The sequence below is a fragment of the Castor canadensis genome, chromosome 1 (genome assembly GCF_047511655.1).
Source record: "Castor canadensis chromosome 1, mCasCan1.hap1v2, whole genome shotgun sequence".
Lineage (NCBI taxonomy): Eukaryota > Metazoa > Chordata > Mammalia > Rodentia > Castoridae > Castor > Castor canadensis.
Genome location: NC_133386.1, coordinates 52,746,227 through 52,765,400, shown reverse-complemented (window position 1 = coordinate 52,765,400; position 19,174 = coordinate 52,746,227). Strand labels below are relative to the sequence as shown.

At 39.0% G+C, this 19,174-nt stretch overlaps 2 protein-coding genes across 4 annotated transcripts in view; both read left to right on the top strand.

The window, feature by feature from the left end:
• Positions 1-19,174, top strand: part of LOC109680782 (polyphosphoinositide phosphatase-like) — a 134,751-nt gene that overhangs the window by 73,807 nt on the left and 41,770 nt on the right. Inside the window, 4 exon segments of the mRNA XM_074077010.1 lie at positions 5,644-5,727; positions 7,609-7,804; positions 8,795-8,877; positions 11,986-12,072. Of these exon segments, the coding sequence (XP_073933111.1) occupies positions 5,644-5,727; positions 7,609-7,804; positions 8,795-8,877; positions 11,986-12,072 (450 nt within the window).
• The window catches only part of LOC109700001 (polyphosphoinositide phosphatase), a 328,419-nt gene that overhangs the window by 269,555 nt on the left and 39,690 nt on the right, over positions 1-19,174 (top strand). The gene's annotated exons all lie outside the window — the stretch shown is intronic.

Sequence of the window (19,174 nt, the reverse complement as noted above, 5' to 3'; positions counted from 1 at the left end):
TGTGATATTATGTATGTGAGTTTATGTGGATATGATTACATTTGTGATAGTTATGTTTTATAGTCACTATAAGCACTGAGTTAGTGAATACTGAGCCATTGTTCCAAAAGAAAATACAGTGTTAGTTTCTGTGAACCTCTGATTAGATTTTTATCAAACTAGTCAATAAATAACCACATTTTATGCATGTTTCTGTTTAAGACACCTTATCTAAACAGATACTGTTGACTTATTGACATTGCACTTACAGCCAACAGCACTATAATTCATGCCTCAGTGATGCTCATCTAATGCATGTATTTAGACCAGAACACACACCACAGATTTTTTGGGGTTTTTTGTCTTTTTTTATTATATTCATATGTGCATACAATGTTTAGGTCATTTCCCCCCACTTCCCCCACCACCTCCCTTACTCCCCCAACCCCTCACTACCAGGCAGAAACTGTTTTGCCCTTATCTCTAGTTTTGTTGAAGAGAGAGTATAAGCAATAATAGGAAGGAACAAGGGTTTTTGCTAGTTGAGATAAATAGCTACACAGGCAGTTGACATGCATTGATTTCCTATACATGTGTGTTACCTTCTAAGTTAATTCTTCTCAAACTAACCTTTTCTCTAGTTCCTGGTCCCCTTCTCCTATTGTCCTCAGTTGCTTTAAAGTGTCTGCTTTAGTTTCTCTGAGTTGAGGGCAACAAATGCTGTCTAGTTTTTTAGGTGTCTTACCTATCCTCATACCTCCCTTGTATGCTCTCACTTTATCATGGGATCAAAGTCCAATCCCCTTGTTGTGTTTGCCCTTAATCTAATGTCCACGTATTTGGGTTTTTTCTCTCCTCATTTTAGTCAGGTTTGCCAGGGGTCTATTGATCTTGTTTCTTTTTTCAAAGAACCAAGTTTTTGTTTCATTAATTCTTTCTGTGGTTTTTTTGGTTTCTATTTCATTGATTTCAGCTCTTATTTTTATTATTTCTCTCCTTCTATTTGTTTTGGGACTTGCTTGTTCTTGTTTTCCTAGGTGTTTGAGATGTATCATTAGGTCATTGATTTGAGATCTTTCAGTCTTTTAGTATATGCACTCATGGCTATAAACTTTCCTCTCAGGACTGCCTTTTCTGTGTTCCATAGGTTCCGGTAGGTTTTGTTTTCGTTTTCATTGACTTCCAGGAAGTTTTTAATTTCCTCTTTTATTTCACCAATGACCCATTGTTCATTAAGTAATGAATTACTCAGTTTCCAGCTGTTTGCATGTTTTTTGTCTTTACTTTTGTTGTTGAGTTCTAGTTTTATTGCATTGTGATCAGATAGAATGCATGGTATAATTTCTATTTTCTTATATTTGCTGAGGCTTACTTTGTGCCTTAGGATATGATCTATTTTGGAGAAGGTTCCATGGGCTGCTGAGAAGAATGTATATTGTGTAGAAGTTGGATGAAATGTTCTGTAGACATCAACTAGGTCCATTTGATTTATGGTATATTTTAGATCTAGGATTTCTTTATTGATTTTTTGTTTGGATGACCTATGTATTGATGATAATGGGGTGTTAAAGTCTCCCACAACCACCGTGTTGGAGTTAATATATGCTTTTAGGTACCTCAAGGTATGTTTGATGAAATTGGGTGTGTTGACATTGGGTGCATACAGGTTGATAATTGTTATTTCCTTTTGATCTATTTTCCCTTTTATTAGTATGGAATGTCCTTCTTTATCTCATTTGATCAATGTAGGTTTGAAGTCTACTTTGTCAGAGATAAGTATTGCTACTCCTGCCATTGGCTTGGTAAATCTTCCAGCCTTTCGTCTTAAGCCTATGCTTATTTCTGTCAGTGAGATGGGTCTCCTGTAAGCAACAAATTGTTGGATCTTCCTTTTTAATCCAGTTCGTCAAATGGTGCCCTTTGATGGAGGAATTAAGTCCGTTAACATTAAATGTTAGTACTGATAGGTATGTGGTAATTCTATCATTTAGTTGTCTTAGTTGTTTGAAGGTTTGATTGTATGTACCTAAGTCAATGTTACTCTCTACTTTCTTGCTTTTTCTTTTCCTGTAGTTTGGTACTGCCTAACCTTTCATGGTTATGTTGGGTTTCACTTTCTGTGTGCAGAATCCCTTGAAGAATCTTTTGTAGTGGTGGCTTTGTGGTCACATATTGTTTTAGTTTCTGCTTATCATGGAAGACTTTTATTGTTCCATCTATTTTGAATGATAGTTTTGCTGGGTAGAGTGTCCTAGGGTTGAAGTTATTTTCATTCAGTGCCCAGAAGACCTCACTCCACGCTCTTCTTGCTTTTTATGTTTCTGTTGAGAAGTCTGCTGTGATTTTGATGGGTTTACCTTTGTATGTTATTTGTTTTTTCTCTGTTCCAGCCTTCAATATTCTTTCTCAAGTCTCTGTACCTGTTGTTTTAATGATGCTATGTCGTGGGGTAGTTCTATTTTGATCTGGTCTTTTTGGTGTTCTGGAGGCCTCTTGCATCTGTATGGGCCTAGATTTCTCTAGATTTGGGAAATTTTCTGTAATTATTTTGTTGAATATATTACGCATTCCCTTTGCTTGCATCTCTTCCCCTTCTTCAATGCCCATTATTCTCAGGTTTGGTCTTTTGATGGAGTCAGTGAGTTTGTGCATTTTCTTTTCACAGGTCTTGAGTTGTTTAACTGATAGTTCTTCGGTTTTTCTTTAATTACCATTTCATCTTCAAGTTCTGAGATTCTGTCTTCTGCTTCTTCTATTCTGCTGGATTGGCCTTCCATTTTGTTTTACAATTCTGTTTCGTTCTTTTTTCTGAGGTTTTCCATATCCTGGGTGGTTTCCTCTTTAATATTGTCTATTTTCGTCCTGAGTTCATGTATCTCTTTATTAATCGTGTTCTTTGTTTCACTTTCATGTTTATACACTGCTTCTATTGTTTCTTTTATTTGTTCTTCTGCTTTCTCATATTCTCTAGTTTTGTTGTCTTGGAATTTTTTGAGTGTCTCCTGTACCTTTTGGTTGACCGTATCCAGTATTATCTCTATAAAATTCTCATTGATTACTTGCAGGATTTCTTCTTTCAGGTTGTTCTTATGGGCTTCATTGGGTTCTTTGGCATAATTTATCTTCATTTTGATGGAGTGTGGATCTGAGTATCTGTTTTCTTCATTTCCCTCTGGTTCCTGTACTAATTTATTGCTGGGGGGAAACTGGTTTCCCTCTTTTTTCCATCTTCCCATCATTGCCCTTGCTATTGTTACTGTCTCTGTACTGTGTGCAATTAAGTATTTTCTAGCTTGTAATAATAACAATGGTGATATGTAGAATGGATGAGTGAGAGGAGTGGGAAAGCAAAAAAGGTAAAGAAAAAGGGAAAAACAAACAAAGAAAAAAAACAACAACAAAAAACCAGTGTCAAAGAAATAAACAGGGAGAGATAGTGTACTAATCAACAGTAAGCTGAGACAGGGAGAGGATTAAAAAAAAAATCCCCCAGTTCAAATGCAATAAAATTTCAGTCTTAATAATTTTGGTGTCAGTCTCTCAGCCTCCAATCCTGGAAATGGTGTCTCAGAAGTAGTTCTGTTGTCTCATCAAAGGGGAAAAAAAAGAAAAGAAACAAAAAAAAAATCAAAACACAACAAAATATCCCAAGTTCAAATGCAGTACCGTTTCAGTAAATCTTTCAGCATGAGGTTGTAGTTCAGTCCTTGTCTCATCAAAGGAAGAGAAAAGGCAAAAAAAAATAGGGTCTGGAGACAGTTCTGTGAATGTCTATCTGAGGCTGCGGCTCATCTGCCCACTACTGTCAGCCAGCTGTTTTTGGAGGCTTTATTGATTGCAGATCTCAGGAGTGAGCTTAACACTCACCTGGCCCCACAGGCTCTGTTTACTTAGAGTTCTCCTGAGCACAACAACCACTGTTACAAGCTTTCCTGTCTCCAAGCACACTGAGGGAGATGGCGCTACACCCACCTTCTCTGGCCAGAGTGTTTATTTACAGTTCACGTGGGAAGTGACCCTTCCCCACTCTCCAGTGGAGCTTTCCTCACGACAGCCACTTTTACAAGCTTTCCTGCTCCTGGTTGCTGGGTGTGTGCCGCCACTCCTGCCTTCTTGGGCCGGCTTGTTTATTTAAAGTTCTGTGAGGGATTGTCCTGCCCCCCCCCTTCAGTGCTCATGGCACCCTCCCCTGTTTGCTACGTGTCTTTTTGTTGTTGTTGTTGTTTATTCAGTTTGGGTTTTTTTCTCTTTTTTCCCTGGGTGGGGGTCGTTCTGTCCAGGGGGCTATGCTGATCTGGCCCAGGGTTGTTTGTGGGAGTACCACGTGCCGCTTAGCTCACCTGGTGGTCTACATCTGTCGAGCCGGTAGGAGCTGGCATCTGGCGGCGCGAGAGCCCTCCTGATTTCTCCGTTTAATGTGGAGTGGAGATGCTGTGCGCAGGCTGGGGGTGTGGAGGAGTCGGAGTTTTACCTCTTCTTGGTGGTTTTTCCTGTAAGGTGTATCTCCAGCGTCTCTCCGAGATTTTCCTTTAGGAAGCACGCTTTCTGCTTCCTCCCTCTGGTTGCCATCTTGGAATCTCCCATTACAGATTTTTTGTGCTTAGAAACACTAGATAACCTCACCATGTGTTTGGGGACCATTTTAAATAGCAAAGTCACTAAGAGAAAGCACAAAAAATGTGAAAAAGTAGCACTAAATAGAAGATTAAAAAACACTTGCTTACAGTATGAGAACAAAAAAAAGTGCGCTTTCTTCAACCTCCAGAAGCACTGAGTGACTCAAATTTTTCACTGCTCTCTGCAACCACATGTCTGTGAATGCCTACAAAAGCATGGGTTTGGACTTGGGGTTATAAATCAATTTCATCAAGCAAGCAAATCCACACACATAATCTTAAAAAATGATGAGGATCAACTCTGTGTATTCAAACAGAAAGAAAAAAATTAAATTGATTGCATTTCTGCACACACTGGGAGCAGTATCACTGCCAGAAGCCATGAGCCTTAGCATAACTCATGAAACTATTGTCTTGTTGACATCTGTTGTGGAATTTGGTCTGGCTTCTGTGGTATCAGTAAAGTGGCCCTTGCATGATGAGGAAGAAGCTTCAGCTTGTCTCAGTAACTGGTGAATTAACATAGTTTCTATGTAAAGTGTTCTAACAGGGTTATAATGAATTAAACTCAGCCCAATGAGGGAGATAGTGATATTTCAGCCCATATTGTGTTTTCATCATTTGGTGATAAGAGCATAAAAACATTGTCCATAAAACTAAGTAGCTTAGTGTTTGGCCATTGGTTTTTAAGAGTTTAATTTTAACTGAGGACTAACTATGACATGTAACCAGATGGTATAATGTCTTAGCCATAGTTCAGATATCAATGCTGTTCCTGTAAACAAGAGCTTACATTGGAAACTCCTGGGTCTCGCAGCTATGGAAAATTCACAGTGAACACTGGTGACATTGAAGTTACCCACTGCTGTTGGCTCGTGGGGTCTATGGCTCTGGTCACCTCCAGCATCCCTGAGCATTTGCCCCAGAACATGGGTAGCTCTGGAGGTACAGGAAGAATATCGTGAGTGTGAATTGAGGTGGAAGCTAATGTCATCTGTATGGACAGTGATTTGTGTATTATGTGGCCTTTTTTTTAATCTGTTTCTAGTGACTTTATGCCCAAGACTGTTGGCATAGATCCAAGTCCATTTACCGTGCGAAAACCAGATGAAACTGGAAAATCAGTATTGGGGTAAGATTTGCATACAGAATGAAAGTTTAAAGATTCATGTAAAACAATGGCACTTACAATAGTATTTCCATCAAAAAAACTAATAACTTCAAGTCACATAATTTGAGCAGAGTCCATTTATTGCATCTTTACAGGTAGTTCATTTATAATACTGGGATCATTAGAATGTTCAATATTGAAAGTAGAATTTATGGGAATTTCAGCAACATGGTACATTTTATTATTTTAAATTGAAAAATATAACAGATGACATAAAGACAGGTAACAGATACTATGTTTTACATGTGATAAATAACCCAGCATTCTTTGTTTCCCAACATAAAATACTTAAGTAAAAATTTATACTAAGTTTGTTGGCATCTTAAGTAAGATAAAAGCAAATGTACTCTTGTAGACAACTTAATATATTTTCTGCATATAACTGTAACACTATTTGTTGGGGGGGATACTGTTATTTTATTATTTCTATTAATATGGAGAAAATATACCATGTTTGTATCTTCATGTTCAGAGACTAGAGTGAAAAAGTGGTGTCCTGCATAAGAATCTCTTTCCTCTTCATTGACCTGCCTAGTTCCAATGATAAGATTTTTCCCAGAGTCTGACCATAAGCCCTGGCTAGATTGTAGATACAGAATCCAATTTAATTGTATTTGGGAATGTGTATGAGATCTTAATTGGATTCTAGCTACATGTAATTTACACAGTGGAGTATGTACTGGTATTTTTTCAGATACAGCATGTCTGTGGCTTTTAAATAGCTTCATGTTAAGTCCACACCAGATGCTAAGAGGGATTTAAAAGAAGAAAGTCCTCAGGAGTTTAGAGTCCATGGAGTTTCCAGGACAAATAAGTAAGTGACCAGCTGTGATAATGCATTGCACAGAAAGTCTATCAAATTTAATTTTTAGTTTCGGTAGGTCAAAAACTAATTTGGTTCCTATAGTATCCAACCCATGGTCAAATAATATTGTTCTTTTCCTTTCCTAGGATATATCAGAATATTATGGTATTTTAGTTCCTTATAGAGATTTTTTTATGTAAAGTCGAAGTGTTAAGCATTTTATAAAACCCAGTGTATTGCTATAAAGTACTTTCTGAATTAAAAAAAACCCATGAAATTCTTAGTGCTGTCCAACTTGGCCCTAAACTTTTATAAGTGTGGGCTTTATTTTTCCTATTTTTCTTCCTTATCTGTTCTCAACTATTGGAGGGAATGTTCAACAAATGTTATTTGTGACTAATAACACCCTAAATGTAAAGTTTACCTTATGTTCTGCAGGTGCTTATTATTTTGGCACCCTATGGTTGATAATTCATACAAGGCAGGGAAACATATATGGATTTAGCTATTGGCTTTTTCTTGAAGCTTTTTATAATCTATAGGTAATTTTACTGGTATCTCAAACATATAGTCCTCTGATTGTACCTAAATTTTGAAAATACCAATTTCAGTTACCAAAGAAAGTCACAGTAACCAAGTGGTGAGAAGATTTTTCCAGAGCTAGAGGAATGGCTTAAATGATAGAGTGCATGCCTAGCAAGTGTGAGGCCCTGAGTTCAAACCCCAGTGCCACAAACACACACACACACACACACACACACACACACACACACACAAAAAGACTTTTCTGCACTCTGCAAGTACATTGTGGTTTGTTTTTTGAATTTATAATGGTACTTAAATACATGTAAGACCAGTGTAAGTATATGAAGAATATTAAACTTTTCTCTTTAGCACAACTTGAACCCAGAAACTACTTTCTTAAAGTCATTTTGTTAGATTTCACTAGGACTTAGGCTTTGGGACTGAGCGAAAGACAATGAGTGTTGAGAATTCATTTTAAAGATGCTTCACTTCCGTATTCATCTTTTTTAAAGGAACAAAAGCAATAGAGAAGAAGCCATTTTGCAACGGAAAACAGCAGCCAGTGCTCCACCACCCCCTAGCGAGGAGGCTGTGTCCAGCAGCTCTGAAGATGACTCTGGGACTGACCGTGAAGATGAGAGCTCTGTCTCTCAGCGATCCACCCCCGTGAAGATGACCGACACAGGAGACGGTGCCAAAGTGACTGAGGTGTGGGGGTAGGAAGCTCGCATGATCCATCCTGAGGCTCTGGAGGAGGATCTTTAAAATTCTGCTCTCAGTTAAAAGGCTGAGAGCATGAAAATGTCATGTTATCTCACTCACAGCATTTTCTGTGTGGTGCTTGAATCACTGCATTGGCTGAATGCATTTAGCATAAATTTTGAAAATGGTTTCATTTTGAATTAAAATGGGTGGTTTTGCTCCCCTATTTAACAGTGAACTTCTTACCACTTCAGAATTTTTTCAGAGCAACCTGCACCTGTTTGAGCAGCCCATCCATTGAGGTCCATTAATTCTCACCCTCTGAACCCTGTCAGGGTGCAGGCATTGTGCCTGGCCCACAGAATCTTTGAGAAGCCCTGGTCAGAAATTCACTCTATTCAATCCAATATTACTAATATACTGAAAACAAATGGAATCAAACAACAAAAGAACCAAATCTGGCTTTGAGGAAATTTTACTTTCTAGAAATAGCTAAAAGTCATTTGGAGATAGATAAAGCAAATAAAATATGGTAATATATGAGTCGAATCCATTAGTCAAAGAGTTGGCAAACTGACTGATCAGCTGGATCAGTCATCTGCCTGTTTTTCTAAATAAAACTTTATTGGAACCAGCCATGCCTACTTGTCTGCATATTATATATGGCTTCTTTTATGTGATACCAGCAGAGATGAGTAGTTGCAACAGAGATGGTGTAACTCAAAGAGCCAAAAATATTTACTCTCTGCCAACTAGAGCATTATACAAAAGCAAATATAATTATTTATCTGGACTTTCTTTATCCTAAGCTATTTTTAGTGGGAAATGGAAATCAGAGTTTTTTAAAAAGACATTAACTGAGAAGTTTAATGAATAGGTTGAGGAAACATTGTGATTGCTTTTGTGGAAAAATTCCCAAGCTTATTTCCTTTCTCTTTGGAAATTATCAATAGGCTGAATGTCTAAACATTTTGATTCCTTCTTTTTAAAACCCAGAATATGGTCCAACCTATGAAAGAAGTGTATGGAATTAACCTCTCTGATGGCCTCTCAGAAGAAGACTTCTCCATTTATTCAAGGTAACATACTTCCACACTGGGAGGAAGGGGAAATGAAACACATATCTACTGTAACTTTAAAAATTAAAACAGTGACATAGAAGGAAACGAATTCTACTTTGAACCTGGAAGTAGCATTTAAGATGTCAAAATATGAAACAAAGATTTGTATTTGGAGTTAAAGGGCTTAGTATCTGAGATGCTGCCCCTCAATGATAAAAATTTATGATGCATGTGTATATGTATATATATATACATATATACATATATATATATATGTTCCTGGACACCATATGCTTAATTTTGTGTGTGTGTGTGTGGTGCTCAAACGTGCACCACTACCTGGCCAAGCAGCATTCAATCATTCAGAACTCAACCATGCCCTCCTCACTCCTGGACATACAAACACACAGTTACTTACTCCTCCCAGCTATCAGAACTCTGTAGCTAAATGTGTAGTAGTTGCAGTGGGCCTTCATAAGCAATATGACCTGGGAGGACAAAGGATCTGGGGTTCATGGCTGATTAATACGACTTTGCTTATTGCAGTGTATGAGTGTATGTCAAGAACTGAAGTGTTGGCTCAGGTTAAACAAAAAGAAAGTGTCTCTTGCTTCAGACACGACTTCTATCTGGAGACTTACTGGCTCAGACTACTGCTGAGGCCCACTTTAATTCTCCCTTCTTAAGGAATGAGTTATAGCCTTGTTCAGACACAACATCCCTGGGAAGCAGTCTAAGAAAAATGACAGTTATGGCAGGGGAGGAAGGAGTCCATCTCAGAATGAGTCTGTGTGTGATATTGGGAAGAACAACACCTCCTCCTCCCATCTGTATATTATCTTGCAGTGTTTTGTTTGTTCTTTAAACGCCTCTGTAGTAGGCTGAAAAGAGACTTATACCCCTTTATAGGCTAAGAGCGGAGAGCCATTCAGTGGCTTGTCCAGGAGATATATCCTGGGCTTCCTGGGTAGGATTTTAGATGATATGCTCCTCTTAATTCCCTTGATCCTCTCAGCTGCCTGTGCTGGCTTTACAGGCCTTGAGGAAGGAGAAACACAGAGAGCCTGGTCATTATTTCCCTCTCTGTGAGTAGCCTGTCCTGTGGGCACACTGCCTCTGCTAGGGTTCTTCCTCCCCAGCAGGCCTTCATGGGGTATCTCTCCTCTCTTGTCTTCTCTTGTCTCTTGTCTTCCGTGGGCATTGCTATAGGCAAAGGAAGCCTCTATCACCTTCTGTTAGTCAGCTTTCCATCACTGTAACAAAATACCTGAGATAATCAACTTATATTTTGGCTAATAATTTTGGAGGTTTCAGTCCATGGTCATCTAACCCTGTTGCTTTTGGGCCTGAGGCAAGGTAGCACATCATGGCAGGGTATGAATGGTGGAGCCTAGCTGTTCACCTTATGGCCAGGACACAGAATTTAAAAAAGAAAGAAAGAGACACCAGGTTCCTCCAGTCCCCTTCAAGGGCATGCCCCCAATGACCTAAACCTTCCAGTAGGCCCCACCTCTTAAAGTTTCTACCACCTCCCAGTATCACCACTCTGGAAAGAAGCCTTTAACACTGAAACAAGCCTTTAACACTACAGATCCAAATGATAGCAGTTTCCATGGGGTTGCTGTGCCAGGGGTGGCCAAGGGATGGTCAGGAACTGCCTAGCACCCACTTTTGTCCCAGAGAGCAAGGGGATAACTTGTATCATTCTGCCTTAACCCAGCAGGAGTCCCTCCCTCCCCAGCTCTGCACCCAGGAAGCTGCTACCCACTGAAGTTTATGCACATACTAACAGTGCCTTGGCCTGGCCTGGGCCACGACAGATAGTCTGGGAAGGGAAGTGATGCACCTGTCTGTTTTTCCTACATTGGGCTTTGACCACCTCCAGACTCCTGAGGAGTTCTCAGTTTTGTGGTTTGCTTCTAATTACTGAGCTCTGCTCTCTTTGTCTTCCCTTGGTTTTTCTAGTGACTTCAGCTTGTTCTCCTGACCAGACCTAGAAGCTATCTGTTACTTCCATAAAGCCTCACACACCTGCCACAATTTTTAAAAACTGTGACAGTGATTGTGCATTTGATTTGGGAAGTTCAAAGGGCTATACAAATAGTTGATATTATGTGAGATTATTTTCCCCCCAGATGGATCAAAATCTGTCACTTGCTGAAGATAAAAGTAATCTGCATGAAGGTTTTTCTGTAACACCATAATGACTTCATAATTGATAGCTTTTGCAGCACTTTTCTTGACCTTTAAAAAGGCTTATGAAAAATAAATAGTAAAATTATCCATAGTCATCAAAGGAAAATGTTTTAAATAGTAGAAAAATGGAAAGGAAATCAGCTCTTTAATCCTGTCACCTCCCATGGGCACATAAGAACAAAACTACATACTGCTCCCTGAGGGGATGGTGAATGCATTTTCCCAGGCAGGGCTTCAGACAGGTCTGGTGCTATCCCTTTGGCTCTTGGCTTAAAGCCTGGATCGTGCTGTCCAAGTCCTCTCTGAGGAGGTATGTATGTGACAGTGGTGCTCATCAGCTGGCCCCTCCATCTTGGTTGAAAGTGGCCCTCTTAGAAGTAGTTGTAGTATACTTGGGAGCATGGTGAAGAGGTACAGGCTGGACTGGAGTCTGTGGTCCTAAGGAAACTAGTCCATGTCCTGGGGTCTCGTCAGCGTCCCTGCTTCAGGAGATGGATTCCTCCTCTCCCACCTGGTCCCACACATCATTGTTTCACTGCAAGCACCCCTCCACACCCACCCATGCCACCATTCCATGTACTAGGTAGTATACCCATAGATGTGTGAGGCCCTGTACAGTCATCTGCCTAGCCTCTGGAACATTTCTGTTCACGTTCTGGTTCACATTTAAGTTGCTAGAAATGCAAAAGCTCACATATGATTTCATTTGTATACCCATGGTTATGACATACATATTAAGCAGAAGCTCATCTACTTCATAAGACCGCTATAAATTCTGGCAAAGACTGGTGTTACCTGGGGTGCTTTTCTGTGCTTTTCTGAAGTAAGTGCACTATTGTCACTTGAAAGAGCACACCATTTTGTGTGAGCTCCTGAATTAATTACAAGACTTTCCTTCCCTAGCTTACTTTTATCCACTGTAATTTGTAGATTTGTTCAACTGGGACAGAGTCAACATAAACAAGACAGGGGCAGCCAGCAGCTCTGTTCCAGGCACTCAGATGGAGTTATAAAATTGTAAGTACTAGATTAAACCTTTAAAAAGATCTTTGCATTGCGATGTGTTAAGAAAAATGTCCAGTCTTGTCACCAAGTAATTTAGTGTAAGTAAATGCACTGAAGCACCTTCTCCTGGTACCTTATTGGAGGAAAACTGGGTTTCTGGGTGGGGGGTGGTGGTGAGGAAGAGATGGCAGCCTTAACTACTTGAAATATATAAGGGATTAGATAGTGTGGAGGCTTCCTTCCATGAGCTGTGTCTTCCACTGGGTACAGAGGGAAGGATGAAACAACTCTGACCTTAGAGACAGATTCCTCAGTTCAATGAAAGACCCCTGAGGATATGGATGGGTTAGTCTCTTCTAGCTCTTTGTCCTCACTAGTCCTAATAACTAGGACTAGTTAAATGATATAAGTTAAATAGTAGTTTAGTAAATTCTTAAATAAACAGAACTGGGTTCAAACCATGCCACTTTCTGATTTGTTACCTTGAGCAAATAACTAAAGTACGATGTGACTCAGTTTCCTTATCTGCAAAAGGGATCATAATAGTACCTGCTGTGAAGGAGGGTGGTAAGATGTAAATTATGAATCGAGAGTGCCTCGGACGTGTCCAGAATAAGTTTTCAGTAGTTACCATCCTCATCGTCATCACCATTCTGTGCTTATTCAAATAAACCTACCAAAGGGTTGTGTCCAGGAGAAGGTCCCTGTGGCCACCTACTTAGTTGAGTGTCTTCTGTAAACTGCTGACTGTGAGATAGGGTGAGGTGGAACATGCAAAGTGTCTAGATCAGTGTCTGGTACATAGCTGATATGTAGTAAGTGCTCACTTACCTTTTCTGAGACCCACTTTACCAGTTTGGTCAATACATTACTTATGGGAGGGTCCTGACTGCTTAATTTGTCTGTGTCCTACATCTGTGTGTTCCAGATTGATATTCAAAGGCTTTTATTATACCAAATCCAAAGACTGATGTCTCCGAGCAGTGGCTGTGAAGATTTTGACAATGGGATGGATTTGGGAAATACTTAGTAGACAATATGGGTAGAACTTGGGATCCTGACTCCTGGAAAGGGAAGAATAGGGCGTTATCAAGGATGACCTTTAGGTTTTTTTGGTTTGTATAATAGGTTTTGGTTGTTTGATTGATTTATTCATTCATGTATTCATTTAGCAGATAGATATTGAATAAGTCTGTGTTGGGAGCAACACAGATGTACTCAAAGCTGCCATATGCTAAGGTAAGGAGGCCTGCAGCAGGATCTGTTTCACCTTTAAAGCATCATCAAAGTGCAGGTCCCAGGAGGTAGTTGTCTCAACTTACGTGGAACTGAGAAGAGAGCCTGGGCTGGGGAAGTAAATGCTTGTGAGTGATAATTAAAGTCAGTGGTCAAGGATGAAACTACAAAGAAAGAAAGACTAAAGTGCGCCTTATGTACAGAAATCCTGTAGGGCTTTGGGTTCAAGGCTGGGATAGAGAGAGAAAAACCTGCAAGGAAGACTGAGATGCTAATCAGAGAAGTAGAAGGAAAATGAGACAATGTTTCATCCCAACCTCCAAAAGTGCTGTTTCTCCCTTCTTTCTCTTTCCTCATCACTACTTTTTCTTTTATTCCTCTATTTTTTGGGAGATATATAAATTCCAATGAATTTAGAAACAATTTCATTGTAGCAATTTAACCTATGGAAGTATGGGCTCCCAAATGAGCTGAAATTGATATGGCCAAAACCGAAAGGTATTTAAATACATAAATAAAATAAGAGACTCTGTTAACCAAATTGTATTATACAAATTGACCATCCCATTAAAATAGTATGGTATGGCTTATTAGGAAGTGATGAAATGAAACTTAAATAAAAACATTTCTCGTTTTTTTTAACATCATTTATGCTTCCATCTATAATTAGTCTTACAGTGGTTACTTACATGTTGTTTTTCTTAAAATATTTAGTATTTGCTTTCCTGAGTCCTAGCATAGGTAAAAGCCATGCAGACCTAAAATTTCTTCATCTTTTCTACCTATGTGTTTGCACACATCTGCAGCAGGATAACAAAGGGCTTGGTAGGCGCTGCATTATGTTGTCATGGCAACTGCCAAGAGCATTTTTTGGTTTGTGTGTATGTGTGTGCCCTTTAAATTGGAACTCTGTAACCAGGCTCTTAAAATGTCAATTACTCATTTTTAGATTTCTAAAGCTATGCCCAAAGCAACAGAAATTTGATTTGAATGAGATTCTTGAAGTTCTCTTATATTTTAGGTTCTAGTATATTTTAAAATGGTGAGAAGTTTTCATAATACATCTGTACTGATCATCTCTGGATAGTTCACCATCTTACCAGTTTTTCTTGAAGCTGAGGCATGCCAGTTTTCTTTTTCCAAACAGGAGGTATTTATATCACCAAACATCAAAAATATTGCCAGTAGCTGCCAAGAAGCTTATGGAATAGCAGCTCCTGAACTAGGGGCACAGAAACCTAGACAGGAAGACCCAAGGTCTTGTAAGACATTGCGTGAAAATGAATGTTAAACCCACAGCCAGTCAGTGTGTACTGCCAGCCCAAACACCCTAAGCTGTATTTTGTCTGATTGTTGACCCACCCTGATTCATACCACTCTGATTATGTCTTTCTGCTTCCCTCTCATTTTTTTTACCTTCCTCTGGCTTTCCCTCTTTCTCCTTCATCATCATTTCCAGGATATTTTTAGCTTTTTAAAAATATAATAATATTCCCAATCACAAATTCCCCTCATAAATTCTAGGACAGTGTTTTTTCTTTCAAGTGAAATTCTTGACCCGCTAGTGGGTCATGAAATTAATTTAGTAGATCTGCACACATGAAATGAAATAGAACTGGACTGAATACAATAGAAATTACCAGTGCATGGCACGTGGTATGGGAAATTCTTCCTCATGAAACTTTTGTGTAAGTACAGCATGTGTGTACTGCTTGGTCCTTAAGAGTGCATTTCTTACTGTGGGCAAAAGTCACAGTGTCGATTTATATGAATGCACCTGTTCTGGACCCATATGAATTTTAAAACTTGGCTCCATTCCTGGCATCTAGGCACTTATAATTGTTGTTGAATTGGTGAAAGTATGTATGAATGAATCCTGAGGAGATAATTAGAAAAGGAGGAGAGGAGTCAGGGAGAGACAGAGATTTCTGTGGTAGATCTATAGCAGATAAAATAAGTGTAGGCATTGGAAAATACACTCCTGTTATTTCTAGGGAATTGGGAGCTGGGATAAACATGTGAGAGAAGTAGGTAGCAGGAAGCAACAGTGAAAGTCAAAACAAAAATACCATAACACAAATACATACAAGGCCAAGGGAGAAAAGTGAATGATTCTTCATTTGAGTGCTATATGCCAATAGCACCAGATGTTGTTAAGCGAGACAAATTTATTGAAACAAGACGAATTTGTTAAAGCCTCAGGGAGGGGCTGTCCTGAAGGGTTTAGTATATAAGGAATAATTTATTGTTACTATTATTTTTATTAGATTTACATATAAGAAACAATAAATTTAGTAGTAGGTATGCATGTTACTTTTAAGGTGTCTAAAATGAATGACATTTTTAAAATTCAGTATATTGACTGTTTTATTTTGGTGAGTATCAAGTATGCCATTCATTGGGACTTTCATGGGCTCACACGAGGTCTTAAGTGCTCCCTTTATGTGGGCGCATGGTCTTGAGCCTCTGTCTTATGCACCACCTTTAGACACCTGTAACAAATCCATAAGACTAGGTACTTTATAAAGAAGATGATTATTCAGCTCACAGTTCTGAGGATTCAAGAGCACGGCACAGTATGTGCTCCGTTGTGGTGAGGGGCTCCTGGCAGAGGCATCACAGTGGCAGGAGGAGACAGGGGTCATGGTGAGATAGGAACTGAGAGATTAAAACTCACCAAGAAAAGTATTCATCCCTCTTAAATACTTTCTTACCTCCCACCAGGCCTCATCTCTAAAGGGTTCACCACCTTAATACCTCCACCCAGGGACTGAGCCTGCAGCACATTCAGACCATAGCAAGGCCCATAAGTAATCCCATGAGTCTAACGCAAGAGTAGTCAGGAGGCAAGAGACACGGCCAGGTAGAAACAAGGTTGGGAAGAGATGCTGGGTGGGAGAGCATGACCCTTATTCTCAGAGCTATGTTTTAATCACAGGAGTGATAGGTTATATTCATATTTTAGAAGGATTAGTCTAGAAATCATGTGAATGGCTTTGAATCAGGGAGAAAAATAATACATCTATTGGAAACATTGGGATGAGAAAGCTACTGGAATTGAAATGGAGAAGGGAGTCATTTTTAATTGTAGGATTTGTAAGGCTTGGGTTTCAGGGACATATGAGAAGCCAGGAGTTGTTTATTTGTTTTTGTTTCTGAGCAGGAGTCTCACTCTGTTTGAGGCTGCCCTCAAACTCATGATCCTCCTGCCCCAGCCTCCTGATTGCCAGGATTACAGGCATGAGCCATCACACCCAACTAGAGAACTACTAGTTTTGTAGCTTAGTTGACTAGATATAACAGTGAGTTGCCAGAATAGCCAGTACACAGTAAGTACAAGTCTAGGGGCCAAGGTAATGAGTTTCAGACAATAATAAGACATCCAAAGTGATATGTCTTGGGCTCAAGAAAGTTAAGAATAAAGAGATTCAATAGTTTAAGTTTTTTCTGCGCTTGATTGAAAAAGCAAGTAAGTTAAACTTCCTCACTTTCTCTAAAGGAGTCTGAATTATACATATATCATATTATATATGCTTTTATAATTTTACTAGAGATCCATGTTCACATTAAAGCAAAAAAATATTTCAATTACCGATAGAGATAATTTATTATGGTTTCAAAGTGCATTTTTATCCCATAAAACACTTACTTTTTACATGAACAAGCAAGTTAATCCCGGAGAGGAGGTTTGGACATTTGCTCTGGCCATGTCAGGGGGATTGCTCACTGTTTCCTTCATCTCTGTACATAAGAACCACATTTATAAGGACTTCCCTTTTTGTAACTTTGTTAGTTTACCAGTCACCATCAGTGACTCACGGGTGGAGGCTTTGGGGAAGATGGAGTGATTATGAGCCTGTGCCATGGGGCCATGGCTTCCTGACAACCACTCCCTTTGTACAGTGAGGCGAGTGACCGGGGATGGTGTGTTTGTAGCCTTGTTTTCTCTGAGCGTCTACTGAAAGTTTTTTCAGTTAAGATACATTTTTGACTGAATTTCAAGAAAATACATTTCAACTTTACGTATAAATATAGCTATACTGTTCTGTATGTGACTCAGCATTTCTTAGAACTTTTACACATGATTTTAAAAAGCACAAATCCCATTAGGTCCTAATTGTTTTTAAAGTTCACCAATACATATTTCATTATTATATAAGTAATTTTCCGTGTTTTTAAATACTACTCACTTTCCTTATAGTCTTAGGAAGAAGTTTGAAGAGTAATACCTTGAAAATAAATTACATGTTTTCATAGTTACAGGTTTGCTTATATTTTATAAGCATCCTTCTACCCTCCCTTTCATTTTTATAGGAACAGAAAGTCCTTAGAAAATGGAACCCACTATATGGTAGCTGATTCTAAAAATGAATCCAGAAAGACTGAGTTCTTTTTTTTTTTTTTTTTTTTTAAAGAATAAATCCTTTATTTATGTACATCATTACTACTTCCATGCTCTTCATTCTTGTGCCTTGTCTGTCTGTCTGAAGGACTTCCTTCACCTTTTCTTGTAGTGCAGGCTACTGGTAGTGTCTTTCAGCTTGTGCAAAGCTGAAGTGTCCGTCTCTTCATATCTGTTATTCTTTCTTCAGCACGTCTAGTTTGCTGTATGAATCAACTCTTTCAACTTCAATTGTGGTTATTTTTCATTCCTCAGCTTTTATTTGGTGCTTTCTTCAATCTGCTTGGTTATTTTTGTAACCATGCTTTTTAATCCTTTTTAAATATTAACATCCTTTATATTACATATAATAACTAACATTTTGAGCCTTTGCAGGCCTGCTTCTGACCATTGTTTCTGCTGTCTCTTGCTGATTTTATGTGATTTTTGACTATGAGCTTATATTGCTTGAAACCTCTCTGAGTTCCCCCAAAGGCAAGAGGAACTTATATACATATTTATGTACACTCCTCACTCCCACTTTTTCTTTTTCAGTACTGGGGTTTGAACTTGCACTTGCTAGGCATGTGCTCAGCCACTTGAGTCACGCCCCCAGCCCTATTTCTATACATTCATGGGTGATGTTTCCTTAGCACAGGCAAACTTCTTTGCAGTTCCAGGGCTGTAATGTTAGGGAAGCAGACAGACTTGTTCACAGATCGCCCTTACACTAGGTCTATCCTTTTGGGCTGTCGACTCCTGAGATCTCCTCCTGGTTCTCCTACCTCAGGCCCAAAGTTTTGTCAGCTGCTCTCCTGTCCCTTCCTCACCCCAGGCTCTGAGAAGCAAAGTTCAGTTTGACACGTGGCAAATCTACAAATGTGAAAAGTGACACTGATGCTCTAATTCCTTTAGGTTTCTCCTTTCATTAAAAATTACTTTTTTTCAATGAAACCCCAGCAGCACAGCAACCAAGAGACAGCACAGACAAATGGGACCCCACAAAACCAAAAAGCCTCTGTTCATCAAAAGAAATGAAGACTGAGTTCTTGAGGGAAGAATTCACGAGTGTTTCTCACCCCAGTCCCTAGCATGACACCTGGCACATAAGAAATAGTAAATAAAATATTAATGTCTAATATTTGGCATTCAATAGTTTTACCTCTTTTAGGAATATTATATAATAATTGAGAGAGAGAGAGAGAAAGAGAGAGAGAGAGAGAGAGAGAGAGAGAGAAATGCCAGGATTAACAAGTGGGAGCAAAGGGTAAGATCAGTGATAGATATTTGTGAACTTTAATTTTACAATGGTTTAATTTCAGTTTTAGATGTAGTAACTCAGAACTTTTGGCAGGTATCTTTTGGTTTGCTTAATTGATAAAGTATTGCTATCCTCATTTGTTAACTGATATGATGTTAGTAGGACAGGCTACAGTGAACCAAAATTTCCTGATGTTTTGATTCCTTGCTGCTACTAATCGCTGAAGCTCTTAATGA